This window comes from Oncorhynchus keta, unplaced genomic scaffold, assembly GCF_023373465.1.
Source record: "Oncorhynchus keta strain PuntledgeMale-10-30-2019 unplaced genomic scaffold, Oket_V2 Un_contig_1188_pilon_pilon, whole genome shotgun sequence".
NCBI classification, from domain to species: Eukaryota; Metazoa; Chordata; class Actinopteri; order Salmoniformes; family Salmonidae; genus Oncorhynchus; species Oncorhynchus keta.
The window spans coordinates 71,262-90,000 of record NW_026277667.1 but is presented as its reverse complement, the minus strand read 5'-3'; the positions used below and the strand labels follow the sequence as shown (position 1 = coordinate 90,000).

Below are 18,739 nucleotides of genomic sequence, written 5' to 3'. Positions count from 1 at the left end.
CCAGGGAATATGATAGGCTCAAATAAAAATTGTTTTCTGATCTTTCTTATACTGTATGTCACATCATCTGACAGATACACGCAACAGGTCAGAGGTTAGCATAATGTCAAGGCTTTAAGCAAGTCTGTCTGAGAAGTAAACGTCGCAAGAATCTGGCTTGTAGAGGCACAATTTCGCACACACAGTATGAGGAAAGAGTGGCAAGCTAATCTTGAGTTTGACAGTCTGGAACCAAGGATTGAGCCATTAAAATATAATTTAGAGAGAGGTTCAACCCAGGCAAGACTTTACCTGAGACAATTACCCTTTTTTAACCAAAAGATCTCTTCAATGTCCTCCACACTGTTCTACCGTGGGCAGCTCCTCACAGTTCTCCACACTGTTCTACCGTGGGCAGCTCCTCACAGTTCTCCACACTGTTCTACCGTGGGCAGCTCCTCACAGTTCTCCACACTGTTCTACAATGGGCAGCTCCTCACAGTTCTCCACACTGTTCTACAATGGACAGCTCCTCACAGTTCTCCACACTGTTCTACAATGGACAGCTCCTCACAGTTCTCCTCACTGTTCTACAATGGACAGCTCCTCACAGTTCTCCACACTGTTCTACAATGGACAGCTCCTCACAGTTCTCCACACTGTTCTACAATGGACAGCTCCTCACAGTTCTCCACACTGTTCTACAATGGGCAGCTCCTCACAGTTCTCCACACTGTTCTACAATGGGCAGCTCCTCACAGTTCTCCACACTGTTCTACAATGGGCAGCTCCTCACAGTTCTCCACACTGTTCTACAATGGACAGCTCCTCACAGTTCTCCACACTGTTCTATAATGGACAGCTCCTCACTGTTCTCCTCACTGTTCTACAATGGACAGCTCCTCACTGTTCTCCACACTGTTCTATAATGGACAGCTCCTCACAGTTCTCCACACTGTTCTATAATGGACAGCTCCTCACTGTTCTCCAAACTGTTCTACAATGGACAGCTCCTCACTGTTCTCCACACTGTTCTACAATGGACAGCTCCTCACAGTTCTCCTCACTGTTCGACAATGGACAGCTCCTCACTGTTCTCCTCACTGTTCTATAATGGACAGCTCCTCACTGTTCTCCAAACTGTTCTACAATGGACAGCTCCTCACTGTTCTCCACACTGTTCTACAATGGACAGCTCCTCACAGTTCTCCTCACTGTTCTACAATGGACAGCTCCTCACTGTTCTCCAAACTGTTCTACAATGGACAGCTCCTCACTGTTCTCCACACTGTTCTACAATGGACAGCTCCTCACAGTTCTCCTCACTGTTCTACAATGGACAGCTCCTCACAGTTCTCCTCACTGTTCTACAATGGACAGCTCCTCACTGTTCTCCACACTGTTCTACTGTGGGCAGCTCCTCACAGTTCTCCACACTGTTCTATAATGCACAGCACCTCACAGTTCTCCACACTGTTCTATAATGGACAGCTCCTCACTGTTCTCCACACTGTTCTACAATGGACAGCTCCTCACTGTTCTCCACACTGTTCTATAATGGACAGCTCCTCACAGTTCTCCACACTGTTCTATAATGGACAGCTCCTCACTGTTCTCCACACTGTTCTACAATGGACAGCTCCTCACTGTTCTCCACACTGTTCTATAATGGACAGCTCCTCACAGTTCTCCACACTGTTCTATAATGGACAGCTCCTCACAGTTCTCCACACTGTTCTATAATGGACAGCTCCTCACTGTTCTCCACACTGTTCTACAATGGACAGCTCCTCACAGTTCTCCACACTGTTCTATAATGGACAGCTCCTCACTGTTCTCCAGACTGTTCTACAATGGACAGCTCCTCACTGTTCTCCACACTGTTCTACCGTGGACAGCTCCTCACAGTTCTCCACACTGTTCTACAATGGACAGCTCCTCACTGTTCTCCACACTGTTCTACAATGGACAGCTCCTCACTGTTCTACAATGGACAGCTCCTCACAGTTCTCCACACTGTTCTACAATGGACAGCTCCTCACTGTTCTCCACAATGTTCTACAATGGACAGCTCCTCACTATTCTACAATGGACAGCTCCTCACAGTTCTCCACACTGTTCTACAATGGACAGCCCCTCACTGTTCTCCACACTGTTCTACAATGGACAGCTCCTCACAGTTCTCCACACTCTTTCTACAATGGACAGCTCCTCACTGTTCTCCACACTGTTCTACAATGGATAGCTCCTCACAGTTCTCCACACTGTTCTACAATGGGCAGCTCCTCACAGTTCTCCACACTCTTTCTACAATGGACAGCTCCTCACTGTTCTCCACACTGTTCTACAATGGACAGCTCCTCACAGTTCTCCACACTGTTCTACAATGGACAGCTCCTCACTGTTCTCCACACTGTTCTACAATGGACAGCTCCTCACTGTTCTCCACACTGCTCTACAATGGACAGCTCCTCACAGTTCTCCACACTTGTCTACAATGGACAGCTCCTCACAGTTCTCCACACTCTTTCTACAATGGACAGCTCCTCACTGTTCTGCAAACTGTTCTACAATGGACAGCTCCTCACAGTTCTCCACACTCTTTCTACAATGGACAGCTCCTCACTGTTCTGCAAACTGTTCTACAATGGACAGCTCCTCACGTTCTCCAAACTGTTCTACAATGGACAGCTCCTCACTGTTCTCCAAACTGTTCTACAATGGACAGCTCCTCACTGTTCTCCACACTGTTCTACAATGGACAGCTCCTCACTGTTCTCCAAACTGTTCTACAATGGACAGCTCCTCTCTGTTCTCCACACTGTTCTACAATGGACAGCTCCTCTCTGTTCTCCACACTGTTCTACAATGGACAGCTCCTCTCTGTTCTCCACACTGTTCTACAATGGACAGCTCCTCTCTGTTCTCCACACTGTTCTACAATGGACGGCTCCTCTCTGTTCTCCACACTGTTCTACAATGGACAGCTCCTCTCTGTTCTCCACACTGTTCTACAATGGACAGCTCCTCTCTGTTCTCCACACTGTTCTACAATGGACACCTCCTCACTGTTCTACAATGGACAGCTCCTCTCTGTTCTCCACACTGTTCTACAATGGACACCTCCTCACTGTTCTACAATGGACACCTCACTGTTCTACAATGGACACCTCCTCACAGTTCTCCACACTGTTCTACAATGGACAGCTCCTCACAGTTCTCCACACTCTTTCTACAATGGACAGCTCCTCACTGTTCTCCAAACTGTTCTACAAAGGACAGCTCCTCACGTTCTCCAAACTGTTACTACAATGGACAGCTCCTCACTGTTCTCCAAACTGTTCTACAATGGACACCTCCTCACTGTTCTACAATGGACACCTCCTCACAGTTCTCCACACTGTTCTACAATGGACAGCTCCTCACAGTTCTCCACACTCTTTCTACAATGGACAGCTCCTCACTGTTCTCCAAACTGTTCTACAAAGGACAGCTCCTCACGTTCTCCAAACTGTTCTACAATGGACAGCTCCTCACTCTTCTCCAAACTGTTCTACAATGGACAGCTCCTCACTGTTCTCGACACTGTTCTACAATGGACAGCTCCTCACTGTTCTCCAAACTGTTCTACAATGGACAGCTCCTCTCTGTTCTCCACACTGTTCTACAATGGACAGCTCCTCTCTGTTCTCCACACTGTTCTACAATGGACAGCTCCTCTCTGTTCTCCACACTGTTCTACAATGGACAGCTCCTCTCTGTTCTCCACACTGTTCTACAATGGACACCTCCTCACTGTTCTACAATGGACACCTCCTCACTGTTCTACAATGGACAGCTCCTCACTGTTCTACAATGGACAGCTCCTCACTGTTCTACAATGGACAGCTCCTCACTGTTCTACAATGGACAGCTCCTCACTGTTCTACAATGGACAGCTCCTCTCTGTTCTCCACACTGTTCTACAATGGACACCTCTTCACTGTTCTACAATGGACAGCTCCTCTCTGTTCTCCACACTGTTCTACAATGGACACCTCCTCACTGTTCTACAATGGACACCTCCTCACTGTTCTACAATGGACACCTCCTCACTGTTCTACAATGGACAGCTCCTCACTGTTCTACAATGGACAGCTCCTCACTATTCTACAATGGACAGCTCCTCACTGTTCTACAATGGACAGCTCCTCACTGTTCTACAATGGACAGCTCCTCACTGTTCTACAATGGACAGCTCCTCACTGTTCTACAATGGACAGCTCCTCACTGTTCTACAATGGACACCTCCTCACTGTTCTACAATGGACAGCTCCTCACTGTTCTACAATTGACAGCTCCTCACTGTTCTACAATGGACACCTCCTCACTGTTCTACAATGGACAGCTCCTCTCTGTTCTCCACACTGTTCCACAATGGACACCTCCTCACTGTTCTACAATGGACAGCTCCTCTCTGTTCTCCACACTGTTCTACAATGGACACCTCCTCACTGTTCTACAATGGACAGCTCCTCACTGTTCTACAATGGACAGCTCCTCTCTGTTCTCCACACTGTTCTACAATGGACACCTCCTCACTGTTCTACAATGGACACCTCCTCACTGTTCTACAATGGACACCTCCTCACTGTCCTACTACGGATAGAACTCAATGGCCGTGTCCAAAATCTAACTTGCATACACAACCTACATGCTGCGTACATATCATGCTCCATACTATTTAGAACGTACTGTTTAGTAAAAACAAATGCAGTGAGCAACAAATATCAACGTACTAGGTCATCCATCCTTAGAATGTGTCATTGAATGCTCAATTACGTTGATTCATTCAGTTTGTACAGCAAGGCATCTTCCGTAATTATCAGCTGTTGTCAATCACACTGGGTCCGGAAAGATCTCTTCCTCAGTAGTGTGCATCCAATTCTACTAGATGAAAAGCCTAAATCAGTATTATATCCTGGCATTTAAAGCATACTACAGTTCAAAAACTTCACATATAAAACGTTCTATTCTACTCAAGTAGAAGTATTCAGACACGGCCACTACCATAGACCACAGTTACATGGCCTTATCCACAGATCTAGGACCAGATACACTCACAATTCTTATGGGGATGAGAAAATATATATACACTCTTTCTACAATGGACAGCTCCTCACTGTTCTCCAAACTGTTCTACAAAGGACAGCTCCTCACGTTCTCCAAACTGTTCTACAATGGACAGCTCCTCACTCTTCTCCAAACTGTTCTACAATGGACAGCTCCTCACTGTTCTCCACACTGTTCTACAATGGACAGCTCCTCACTGTTCTCCAAACTGTTCTACAATGGACAGCTCCTCTCTGTTCTCCACACTGTTCTACAATGGACAGCTCCTCTCTGTTCTCCACACTGTTCTACAATGGACACCTCCTCACTGTTCTACAATGGACACCTCCTCACTGTTCTACAATGGACAGCTCCTCACTGTTCTACAATGGACAGCTCCTCTCTGTTCTCCACACTGTTCTACAATGGACAGCTCCTCTCTGTTCTCCACACTGTTCTACAATGGACACCTCCTCACTGTTCTACAATGGACACCTCCTCACTGTTCTACAATGGACAGCTCCTCACTGTTCTACAATGGACAGCTCCTCACTGTTCTACAATGGACAGCTCCTCACTGTTCTACAATGGACAGCTCCTCTCTGTTCTCCACACTGTTCTACAATGGACACCTCTTCACTGTTCTACAATGGACAGCTCCTCTCTGTTCTCCACACTGTTCTACAATGGACACCTCCTCACTGTTCTACAATGGACACCTCCTCACTGTTCTACAATGGACACCTCCTCACTGTTCTACAATGGACAGCTCCTCACTGTTCTACAATGGACAGCTCCTCACTATTCTACAATGGACAGCTCCTCACTGTTCTACAATGGACAGCTCCTCACTGTTCTACAATGGACAGCTCCTCACTGTTCTACAATGGACAGCTCCTCACTGTTCTACAATGGACAGCTCCTCACTGTTCTACAATGGACTCCTCCTCACTGTTCTACAATGGACAGCTCCTCACTGTTCTACAATGGACAGCTCCTCACTGTTCTACAATGGACACCTCCTCACTGTTCTACAATGGACAGCTCCTCTCTGTTCTCCACACTGTTCTACAATGGACACCTCCTCACTGTTCTACAATGGACAGCTCCTCTCTGTTCTCCACACTGTTCTACAATGGACACCTCCTCACTGTTCTACAATGGACAGCTCCTCACTGTTCTACAATGGACAGCTCCTCTCTGTTCTCCACACTGTTCTACAATGGACACCTCCTCACTGTTCTACAATGGACACCTCCTCACTGTTCTACAATGGACACCTCCTCACTGTCCTACTACGGATAGAACTCAATGGCCGTGTCCAAAATCTAACTTGCATACACAACCTACATGCTGCGTACATATCATGCTCCATACTATTTAGAACGTACTGTTTAGTAAAAACAAATGCAGTGAGCAACAAATATCAACGTACTAGGTCATCCATCCTTAGAATGTGTCATTGAATGCTCAATTACGTTGATTCATTCAGTTTGTACAGCAAGGCATCTTCCGTAATTATCAGCTGTTGTCAATCACACTGGGTCCGGAAAGATCTCTTCCTCAGTAGTGTGCATCCAATTCTACTAGATGAAAAGCCTAAATCAGTATTATATCCTGGCATTTAAAGCATACTACAGTTCAAAAACTTCACATATAAAACGTTCTATTCTACTCAAGTAGAAGTATTCAGACACGGCCACTACCATAGACCACAGTTACATGGCCTTATCCACAGATCTAGGACCAGATACACTCACAATTCTTATGGGGATGAGAAAATATATGAGCTTATCATATTCCCTCCATCCTTCTTTCTTTCTTTCTTTCTTTCTTTCTTTCTTTCTTTCTTTCTTTCTTTCTTTCTTTCATTCTTTATTTTTCCTTCCTTCCTTCCTTCCTTCCTTCCTTCCTTCCTTCCTTCCTTCCTTCCTTCCTTCCTTCCTTCCTTCCTTCCTTCCTTTCTTCCTTCCTGTACAGTCATATACTGCATGTGTATTAACTGTGTTGTTTGGCAATGTGCCTCAGTATATATGCTGAGAAGAAGACGGTTTATAGGTGTGTGAAGGAAAAGTGAGCATGTATTTGAAGTGTAAATGTGTATTGTATGTGCATGTATGCATCCCCTGGTCATTGTAGTATCAAAGTGTCAGGGCAGAGGTGGGTAGAAAGGGCAGTAGCTTTTCATCTTCAAAGAGCTACACTTCTAAAAGAAAAATTGCCATTCAAAAGGAGCTAACCATAGAGACCAGAGCTGGGAGCAGTGTATGTGTGTGTGACATCTGTGTATAAGTGCGAAGTGTGTGTGTGTGTGTGTGTGTGTGTGTGTGTGTGTGTGTGTGTGTGTGTGTGTGTGTGCGTGTGTGCGTGCGTGCGTGCGTGCGTGCGTGCGTGCGTGCGTGAGTGCGTGCGTGCGTGCGTGCGTGCGTGCGTGCGTGCGTGCGTGTGTGCGTGTGTGTGTGTGTGTGAGAAAAATGAATGAAAGAGAGAGACAAAAAGAGAGAAAGAGAGAATGAATTAGACACAGAGAGACAGAGAAAAAGTTGAGATAGAGAGAAAGAGACACAAAGAGAGAGAGAGAGAGAGAGAGAGAGAGAGAGAGAGAGAGAGAGAGAGAGAGAGAGAGAGAGAGAGAGAGAGAGCAAGAGGAAGAGAGAGTGAGAGTGAGAGAGGGAATGAGAGGGACAGAGAGTGACAGACAGAGAGAGAGGGGGAGAGTTCCTGTGTCTCAAGACTGTACTGGGTGATTGATCATCTGCAGCAGCTAAAAACAGGTTACTGCAGCACACACACACACTCTCTCTCATTCGCTTGCTCTGCTCCTCCTCTCTCTCTCTCTCTCTCTCTCTCTCTCTCTCTCTCTCTCACTTTCTCCATCTCTTTGGATGAACAAAGTTCTCAGTTGCCTGGACTCATTTAGCTAATTATGCAGTCTGTTGTCAATACCTTAAACCATTTCACATGGTAAAACACCATTTGCAGATCTCACTTAGACTTTTCAGCAAAACTCTAAACACATTCTCCTTCTCAAAACACATTCTGCACTCTAATGCACATGTCATCCATACTGGTAAACACAAGTGGCAACAATCAAATACAAATAGAGAACCCATGTCATTGATTGAACACAACCACTCAAAATTGATTTAACCTGTTTCAAATGATGTGACACAACCAATATAAGCCAGTTCAGAGAGCAAACAGGTTGTTGAAGGTGGGAAGGAGAAAGTCTGAGAATGGATAGAACAGTTCTAGAGCATGTTCTTGTCCATGGACTGACAATGAGGGGAGCAGGACTTCGAGTGCAACCCAATTTGAGCCCATTTTCTGTGTCCACCATAGTAAGGACATTCAGAGAACAGAACAGGTACAGGATACTACTGTATTTTTGTAATTGCAAATTTACTGTACTACACTATATGCAGCTGTTTCAATAGACATTTGTAAAGTTAATCACTGTATTTATTGTAGTGCATGAATATGTTTTGTACCTGCAGAACTACTTTTGTAGAATTGCAAGGCTGCCACATGCAGGTGGAAGGACAGCTATATTCACTGGGGAGCAAGAGGCCGTTATAGTTGGCATGGTCCTTCAAGATAATGCAATAAGACTCAGAGAAATCCAGGAATGAGTGATACAAGACAACACACACTTCCAGGGAATCAACAGTGTGAGCATTTCCACCATTGACTGTGTCCTCCATCGTAACAGGATGCGAATGAAACAAGTATACAGAGTACCTTTTGAGCGCAACTCACCAAGGGTGAAAGAACTGCGAGCTCAGTATGTGCAAGTAAGTGTAGATTCAGAAACATTTACTGTAATCCAGATTGTCTACAGTACTAACACATACTATGTGAATGACATTACTCTTCAGTACATACAATGTATGTGAATCAGAAGCCTAATAGTACTCTACAGTACAGCACTGTCTCTGTACGACTTACAAAATCCTACATACAGTATATTGTATTTCTACACAGACAATATTTGACTTGGAATCCTTGGACAGACCCCATGAGTTCGTCTTTGTTGATGAAGCAGGCTTCAATCTTACAAAGAGGTGTCACGTTCTGACCTTAGTTCCTTTGTTATGTCTTTGTTTTAGTTTGGTCAGGGCGTGAGTTGGGGTGGGTAGTCTATGTTCTGTTTTCTATCTTGTGTTTATGTGTTTGGCCTGGTATGGTATCTCAGTCAGAGGCAGGTGTCGTTCGTTGTCTCTCATTGAGAATCATACCTGTGTTTTGTGGGTGATTATTTTCTGTCTCGTGTTTTCTGCACCTTTCAGGACTGTTTCGGTTTTTGTTTATTTCACGTTGTTATTTTGTATTTTCAGTTTTCAGTCAATAAACATCATGAACACTTACCCCGCTGCGCATTAGTCCGACATTTCAAACTCCTCGTCAGAGGAGGACGAAGGACATCGTTACAAGAGGAGAAGGAGAGGCCGAAACTGACATTGTCCAACACTATCACATACTGTAGCTGGGAATGGGATTCTCATTTAGCTCTTGACCCTGCTGCTCAAATAAAATATCTCTTAGATTGGCAATAAATCTTAGAAGGTTCTGGGTGTTATATGTCCCGAGTGGAACATGGAGATGTAGAACACCATGGTTGCTGGTAGCAGCACAGATTGTGACATTGCCACCTCGTTGACCAGGGACTTCAACAATGGCCCGCTGTCCAATCATGTTTCTATTTTTCGGTGTATTGTTTACTGACTGCTTGAGAGTGTATATCATTTTGATCACTTTGTTTATGATTTGAGAGCAGTGCTTGATTTTTGAACACAGATAAAACTGTTTTGAGGCGAATGTTTCATTTTGTGAGAGGAGTCAGAGGTTATGTAAATAGTGTTTGAATATGAGGTGTAGTGTTTAATGTTTTGAGGAAATGGAGCAAGATTTCAGAAATTGTGTTTTAGCAATTCAGAAAAACTGTAGTGGATTCGGCTATTTCAGCACCAACCATGCAATCTCCATAGACAAACATTGGCAGTGGAATGTCTTTGCTGAAGAACTCATTGACTTTCAACGTGGCACCGTCATAGGATGCCACCTTTCCAACTAGTCAGTTCATAACATTTCTGACCTGCTAGAGCTGCCCCGGTCAACTGTAAGGGCTGTTATTGTGAAGTGGAAACGTCTAAGTGTCACGGTTTTCTAATGGTGAAGGAGAGTCGGACCAAACTGCAGCGTGTATATTGTGATCCATGTTTAATAAAACAAACGTAACACAAATCCAAAACACAAACTCTACAAAAAAATAAACGTAATGAAAACCGAAACAGCCTAAACTGGTGCAAACTAACACAGAATAAGGACATCAAGACACTCAGGACAATCACCCATGACAAACTCAAAGAATATGGCTGCCTAAATATGGTTCCCAATCAGAGACAACGATAAGCACCTGCCTCTGATTGAGAACCACTCCAGACAGCCATAGACTTTGCTAGATAACCCCACTAGCTACAATCCCAAATACATACACACCAAAACCCCAAGACAAAACACACCACAATACAAAAACTCCATGCCACACCCTGGCCTGACCCAATACATGAAGAAAAACACAAAATACTTAGACCAGGGCGTGACACTAAGAGCAACAATGGCTCAGCCACGAAGTGGTAGGCCACACAAGCTCACAGAACGGGACCGCCGAGTGCTGAAAGGCGTAGCGCATAAAAATAACCTTTCTTTGGTTGCAAACACTCACTACCGAGTTTCAAACTGCCTCTCGAAACAACGTCAGCACAAAAACTGTTACAGTGGCTTGCGAAAGTTTTCACCCCCCTTGGCATTTTTCCTATTTTATTGCCTTGGAATTAATATAGATTTGGGAGTTTGTATCATTTGATTTACATAACATGCCTACCACTTAGAAGATGCAAAATATTTTTTATTGTGAAACAAATAAAAAAACGTAAAACTTGAGCATGCGTAACTATTCACCCTCCCAAAGTCAATACTTTGTAGAGCCACCTTTTGCAGCAATTACAGCTGCAAGTTTCTTGGGGTATGTCTCTATAAGCTTGGCAAATCTAGCCACTGGGATTTTTGCCCCTTCTTCAAGGCAAAACTTCTCCACATCCTTCAAGTTGGATGGGTTCCACTGGTGTATAGCAATCTTTAAGTCATACCACAGATTCTCAACTGGATTGAGGTCTGGGCTTTGACTAGGCCATTCCAAGACATTTAAATGTTTCCCCTTAAACCACTCTCTTGTTGCGTTAGCAGTATGCTTAGACTCATTGTCGTGCTGGAAGGTGAACCTCGGTCCCAGTCTCTGGAAGACTGAAACAGGTTTCCCTCAAGAATTTCCCTGTATTTAGTGCCATCCATCATTCCTTCAATTCTGACCAGTTTCCCAGTCCCTGCCGATGAAAAACATACCCATAGCATGATGCTGCCACCACCATGCTTCACTATTCTCGGGGTGTTGAGTTTGAGCCAGACATAGCATTTTCCTTGATGGCAAAAAAAAAAAAATTTAGTCTCATCTGACCACATGCCTTTTGGCGAACACCAAATGTGTTTTCTTATTTTTTTCTTTAAGCAATGGCTCTTTCTGGCCACTCTTCTGTAAAGCCCAGCTCTGTAGAGTGTACGGCTTAAAGTGGTCCTATGGACAGATACTCCAATCTCCGCTATGGAGCTTTGCAGCTCCTTCAGGGTTATCTTTGGTCTCTTTGTTGCCTCTCTGATTAATGCCCTCCTTGCTTTGTCTGTAAGTTTGGGTAGGCGGCCCTCTCTTGGCAGGTTTGATGTGGTGCCATATTCTTTCAATTTTTTAATAATGGATTTAATGGTGCTCTGTGGGTTCAGAGTTTCTGAACTTTTTTATAACCCAACCCTGATCTGTACTTCTCCACAACTCTGTCCCTGACCTGTTTGGAGAGCTCCTTGTTCATCATTGTACCGCTTGCTTGGTGGTGTCCCTTGCTAGCGGTGTTGCAGACTCTGGGGCCTTTCAGAACAGGTATATATATATATATACTGAGATCATGTGACAGATCATGTGACACTTAGATTGCACACAGGTGGACTTTATTTAACTAATTATGTGACTTCTGAAGGTAATTGGTTGCACCAGATCTTTTTTAGGGGCTTCATAGCAAAGGGGATGAATACATACTGTATGCATGAACCACTTTTCAGTTTATAATTCTTAAAAAAATGTTGAATGTTATTTTTTTAATTTCACTTCACCAATTTGGACTATTTTGTGTTTGTCCATTACATGAAATCCAAATAAAATACATTTAAATTACAGTTTGTAATGCAACAAAATATGAAAAACGCCAAGGGGGATTAATACTTTTGCAAGGCACTGTAGTTGGGAGCTTCATGAAATGGGTTTCCATGGGCGAGCAGCCACACACAAGCCTAAGATCATCAAGTGAAATGCTAAGCGTTGCCTGGAATGGTGTAAAGCTTGCCACCATTGGACTCTGGAGCAGTGAAAACACATTCTCTGGAGTGATGAATCACGCTTCACCATCTGGCAGTCCGACGGACAAATCTGGGTTTAGCAGATGCCAGGAGAACACTACCTACTCCAATGCATAGTGCATAGTGTAAAGTTTGGTGGAAGACGAATAATGGTCTGAGGCTGTTTTTCATGGTTTGGCTAGGCCCCTTTCCCAGTGAAGGGAAATATTTAATGCTACAGCATACAATGACATTTTAGGCAATTCTGTGCTTCCAACTTTGTGGCAACAGTTTGGGGAAGGCCCTTTCCTGTGTCAGCATGACAATGCCCCCGTACACAAAGCGAGGTCCATGCAGAAATTGTTTTTCGAGATCGGTGTGGAAGAACTTGACTGGCCTGCACAGAGCCCTGACCTCAACCCCATCAAACACCTTTGGGATGAATTGGAACGTCGACTGCGAACCAGGCCTAACCACCCAACATCAGTGCCTGACCTCACTAATGCTCTAAATGGAAGCAAGTCTCCGCAGCAATGTTCCAGCATCTAGTTGACAGCCTTCCCAGAAGAGTGGAGGCTGTTATAGCAGCAAAGGGGGACTAACTCCATATTAATGCCCATGATTTTGGAATTAGATGTTCAACGAGCAAGTGTCCACATACTTTTGGTAATGTAGTGTATGTATCTGCCTTCCCCTTTTGGTATTCCCTTCTCTCTCCTCCCTCAACTATTGTACAAACCTCCATCTCTCTTTATAAGTATATTGCTTCTACAGTCACACCCCTCCTCTCCCCTCTCTCTCTCTCTCTCTCTCTCTCTCTCTCTCTCTCTTTCTCTGTGTGTGTCTATCTCTGTGTGTGTGTGTGTCTCTCTCTCTGTGTCTGTCTCTCAGTCTCTCTTTCTGTCTCTCTCTCTCTGTCTCTCTCTGTCTCTCTCGGTCTCTCTCTGTCGCTCTCTGTCTCTCTCTCTGTCTCTCTCTCTGTCTCTCTCTCTGTCTCTCTCTCTCTGTCTCTCTCTCTCCCAGCGAGGCCTGAGGGATCTGAGAGACGCACACAGGATCACAGGCAAGTCACTTAAGGACAAATTCTTATTTACAATGATGGCCGAGGAACAGTGGGTTAACCACTAGGCTACCTGCCTCTAACCACTAGGCTACCTGCCTCTAACCACCTCTAACCAGCCTATCCCTCTCCTCTTCTCTTACTGACTAACTCATTTCCACTACCCCCCTCTCTCTCTCTCTCTCTCTCTCTCTCTCTCTCTCTCTCTCTCTCTCTCTCTCTCTCTCTCTCTCTCTCTCTCTCTCTCTCTCTCTCTCTCTCTCTCTCTCTCTCCCCCTTTCTCTCTCTCTCTCTCTCTCTCTCTCTCTCTCTCTCTCTCTCTATCTCTCTCTCTCTCTCTCTTTCTCTCTCTCTCTCTCAGACTTAAGTATGTTAGGACAGAGCAGGTTTCATAGTCTGGCCTATTAACTCAAGAGGCAGATTGTCAGTTTGAGTAGCTCACTAGCTCACTAGCTCCTCAATGACTAACTATACAGCACTGTAACACACACTGAGAGAGAGAGAGAGAGAGAGAGAGAGAGAGAGAGAGAGAGAGAGAGAGAGAGAGAGAGAGAGAGAGAGAGAGAGAAAGGGGGGGAGAGAGAGAGAGAGAGAGACAGAGAGAAACACAGCCAAGGACCCTTTAGTATAAACAAATACACACACACAAACACACCTATACACAGAACACATACACATGCCTACACACTAAAACCTATTGAACCTAAGGATTGATACTATATTCAAATGAGATATCTCTGTCACACACACAACTCTGTCTGTCTGTTACTGTAAAGAAAGAGCACACAGGGAAGTAAGGAATGAGGAAGGAAGCTAGAAAAAAGACTGGGAATGACAGGGACGCAATAATGGATGGAGAGAGGGGAGAGAGATGGAAAGAAATTAACAGATGAATAGCGAGAGAAAGAGACAAAATAGATAGAGAATTACAATGATACAGGAGCAGTTGGATAGAGAGATGGAGAGAAGGACAGAGGCATAGAAAAACAGGTAAAGAGGAGTAAAAGAGGGAGAGAGGAACAGGGGAAAAGAGGATGAGAGTCTGTCAGGCACACAGAGCACTCAGACAATAGCTGGAGGACATGTTGGGAGAGAGAGAGGAATGAAGGGAGGAGAGAGGCGTGCATGTCTCCTGTGTCCTCTCCTCTCTTCATTCTCTCCATACATTGTTTTCTCAATTTCCTTTTTCCTCATGAATTCCCCCTCTCCCCCTTTTCTCTCTCCCACAGCCCCTCCTAACCTCTCTCTTGCTTTCTCTCTCTCCCCCTCCCTCTCTAATCTCTCCTCCCTCTCTCATCCTCCCTGCCCTCTCTCTCCCCCTCCCCTCTCATCCTCCCTGCCCTCTCTCATCCTCCCTGCCCTCTCACATCCTCCCTGCCCACTCTCATCCTCCCTACCCACTCTCATCCTCCCTGCCCTCTCTCATCCTCCCTGCCCACTCTTATCCTCCCTGCCCTCTCTCATCCTCCCTGCCCTCTCTCATCCTCCCTGCCCACTCTCATCCTCCCTGCCCTCTCTCATCCTCCCTGCCCTCTCTCATCCTCCCTGCCCTCTCTCATCCTCCCTGCCCTCTCTCATACCTCCTCCCCTTCTCATCCTCCCTACCCACTCTTATCCTCTCTGCCCACTCTCATGCTCCCTGCCCACTCTCATCCCTCCTCCCCCTCTCATCCTCCCTGCCCACTCTCATCCTTCCTGCCTACTCGTATCCTCCCTGCCCTCTCTCATCCTCCCTGCCCTCTCTCATCCTCCCTGCCCTCTCTCATCCCTCCTCCCCTTCTCATCCTCCCTGCCCACTCTAACCTCTCTGCCCACTCTCATCCTCCCTGCCCACTCTCATCCTCCCTGCCCTTTCTCATCCTCCCTGCCCTCTCTCATCCTCCCTGCCCTCTCTCAACCCTCCGCCCCCTCTCATCCTCCCTGCCTTTCCCTCCCCCTCCTCTCTCATCCTCCCTGCCCTCTCTCTCAGTGTTGATGTGACATTTGTTCTCTCCCCTGGCTGCCTCTCCCTGCAGTGCTTCTGTGATCCTGTCTCTGTCTGAGTACACTCACAAAGGTGGGAGAGCAGAGACACACACATACACACACGTATACACACACACGGTACACACACACACACACACACACACACACACACACACACACACACACACACACACACACACACACACACACACACACACACACACACACACACACACACACACACACACACACACATACACATTCAGACACACACACACACACATTTAAAAAAAAACATTTTAGTCACTTATCAGACACTCAGAGCGACTTACAGTAGTGAGTGCATTGATTTTCATAATTTTTAAAACATTTGCATGTACACACGCATACTCATTGGCACGTAGGCACACATGCACACATGCACACACACGAGCACTAGCATGCACACATACATACATACATACATACATACATACATACATACATACATACATACATACATACATACATACATACATACATACATGCATGCATACATACATACATACATACATACATGCATGCATGCATGCATGCATACATACATACATACATACATACATACATACATACATACATACATACATACATACATACATACATACATACATACATACATACATACATACATACATACATACATACATGCATGCATGCATACATACATACATACATACATACATACATACATACATACATACATACATACATACATACATACATACATACATACATACATACATACATACATACATACATACATACATACATACATACATACATACATACATACATATATCACACATATGACTCCCCTCTCTTTCAAGCATGATCACATGATCTGTTTGTCGGTGTGAAGGTCTGTGTTTCCAACGTGGTTCCCAGCAGCTTCTTGTTTCAGTGAATGTGTGTGTAGCGTGTTTGGGTGCATGCGTGCGGGCGTACTGTGTCTACTGGCTACTGTGTATACACTGGTGTGCACTCATGTTTGAGTTTATCTTTGTATATGTGTGGGAGTGGGTGTGTGTGTGTGTTTCTCAACACTCACCCTGTGCATACTACTACGAAGTCCATGGCATTCCATCCGTTCCTTATGTAGGAGTTCTTATGGAAGGCAAATCCTAGAGCCAGGATCTTAATGCCTGACTCAAAACAGAAGATCCCTATGAAGTAGGGCTCAGTGTCATCCTAAAGGAGAGAGGGGTGGGGGGGAGAGGGCTCAGTGCAAAGATTTTACAGGGTTCAACTTAAAGGGACAATCTGCAGTTTAAACCATGTTATTTATAATTTTCAGAAGTACATTGTTTACAAACAAAAGAGTAAAACAAACTTGTATAATATTGTTTTGGGTTCCAATGGGGATGTACCAACTGCAGATTGCCCCTTTAATAACACAATATATGACATAATCCAAGATGTCAGACAGTGTGAAGTAAGGCTCTATGGTGCTGAGAGGACAGAGAGATGTCAGACAGTGTGAAGTAAGGCTCTATGGTGCTGAGAGGACAGATATATGTTAGACAGTGTGATGTAAGGCTCTATGGTGCTGAGAGGACAGAGAGATGTTAGACAGTGTGAAGTAAGGCTCTATGGTGCTGAGAGGACAGATCGATGTCAGACAGTGTGAAGTAAGTCTCTATGGTGCTGAGAGGACAGATAGATGTCAGACATTGTGAAGTAAGGCTCTATGGTGCTGAGATGACAGATAGATGTTAGACAGTGTAAAGTAAGGCTCTATGGTGCTGAGAGGACAGAGAGATGTTAGACAGTATGAAGTAAGGCTCTATGGTGCTGAGAGGACAGAGAGATGTTAGACAGTATGAAGTAAGGCTCTATGGTGCTGAGAGGACAGAGAGATGTTAGACAGTGTGAAGTAAGGCTCTATGGTGCTGAGAGGACATAGAGATGTCAGACAGTGTGAAGTAAGGCTCTATGGTGCTGAGAGGACAGATAGATGTTAGACAGTTTGAAGTAAGGCTCTATGGTGCTGTTTGTGTGCATTCGTATGTGTGTCTGTGTGAGTGTTTGTGAGCATTCATATGTGTGTGTGTGAGTGTTTGTGTGCATTCATGCATGTGTGTGCGTGCACAAATTTGTATGTGTGTATGCATTCGTACGTGGGGGTGTGGGACAAATTCCCGTTTGTGTGTGTGTGTGCACATGTGTGTGTGACGTACCAGGCGTTCAGACAGAGGAGTCTTGTCTCCATCAGGCAGATGTTGCTCCAGAGCCAGGACAATACAGTTGGCACAGATGGTGGCCAGGATCAACCACTCAAACGGAGTGAGAGAGTACAGTCAAGGAAGAAACCAGGGAGGAGAGGACAGATGGAGAGGACAGGAAGAAAACAGGGAGGAGAGCAGAGAACAGACGGAGAGGACAGGAAGAAACCAGGGAGGAGAGGACAGACGGAGAGGACAGGAAGAAACCAGGGAGGAGAGCAGAGAACAGATGGAGAGGACAGGAAGAAAACAGGGAGGAGAGCAGAGAACAGATGGAGAGGACAGGAAGAAACCAGGGAGGAGAGCAGAGAACAGACGGAGAGGACAGGAAGAAACCAGGGAGGAGAGCAGAGAACAGATGGAGAGGACAGGAAGAAACCAGGGAGGAGAGCAGAGAACAGACGGAGAGGACAGGAAGAAACCAGGGAGGAGAGCAGAGAACAGACGGAGAGGACAGGAAGAAACCAGAGAGGAGAGGAGAGAACAGACGGAGAGGACAGGAAGAAACCAGGGAGGAGAGCAGAGAACAGACGGAGAGGACAGGAAGAAACCAGGGAGGAGAGCAGATAACAGACGGAGAGGACAGGAAGAAACCAGGGAGGAGAGCAGAGAACAGACGGAGAGGACTTGAAGAACCCAGGGAGGAGAGCAGAGAACAGACGGAGAGGACAGGAAGAAAACAGGGAGGAGAGCAGATAACAGACGGAGAGGACAGGAAGAAAGCAGGGAGGAGAGCAGAGAACAGACGGAGAGGACAGGAAGAAACCAGGGAGGAGAGCAGAGAACAGATGGAGAGGACAGGAAGAAAACAGGGAGGAGAGCAGAGAACAGACGGAGAGGACAGGAAGAAACCAGGGAGGAGAGCAGAGAACAGACGGAGAGGACAGGAAGAAAACAGGGAGGAGAGCAGAGAACAGACGGAGAGGACAGGAAGAAACCAGGG

The 18,739-nt window shown here is 45.5% G+C and overlaps 1 protein-coding gene across 10 annotated transcripts in view; it reads right to left on the bottom strand.

Annotated features, from left to right (window-relative positions):
• Positions 1-17,906, bottom strand: part of LOC118375936 (voltage-dependent P/Q-type calcium channel subunit alpha-1A-like) — a 155,722-nt gene extending 137,816 nt beyond the window's left edge. For 9 of the 10 annotated variants that reach the window (XM_052500682.1, XM_052500687.1, XM_052500690.1 and 6 more), the window contains exons 1-2: positions 17,752-17,906; positions 16,623-16,762 (exon numbers count right to left, since the gene is read on the bottom strand). In XM_052500682.1, the coding sequence (XP_052356642.1) occupies positions 16,623-16,648 (26 nt within the window). In that variant the 5' untranslated portion in view covers positions 16,649-16,762; positions 17,752-17,906. The remainder of the gene's footprint in view (positions 1-16,622; positions 16,763-17,751) is intronic. The other variant, XM_052500691.1, reaches the window with a different exon arrangement.
• Positions 17,907-18,739: the final 833 nt, after the last annotated feature.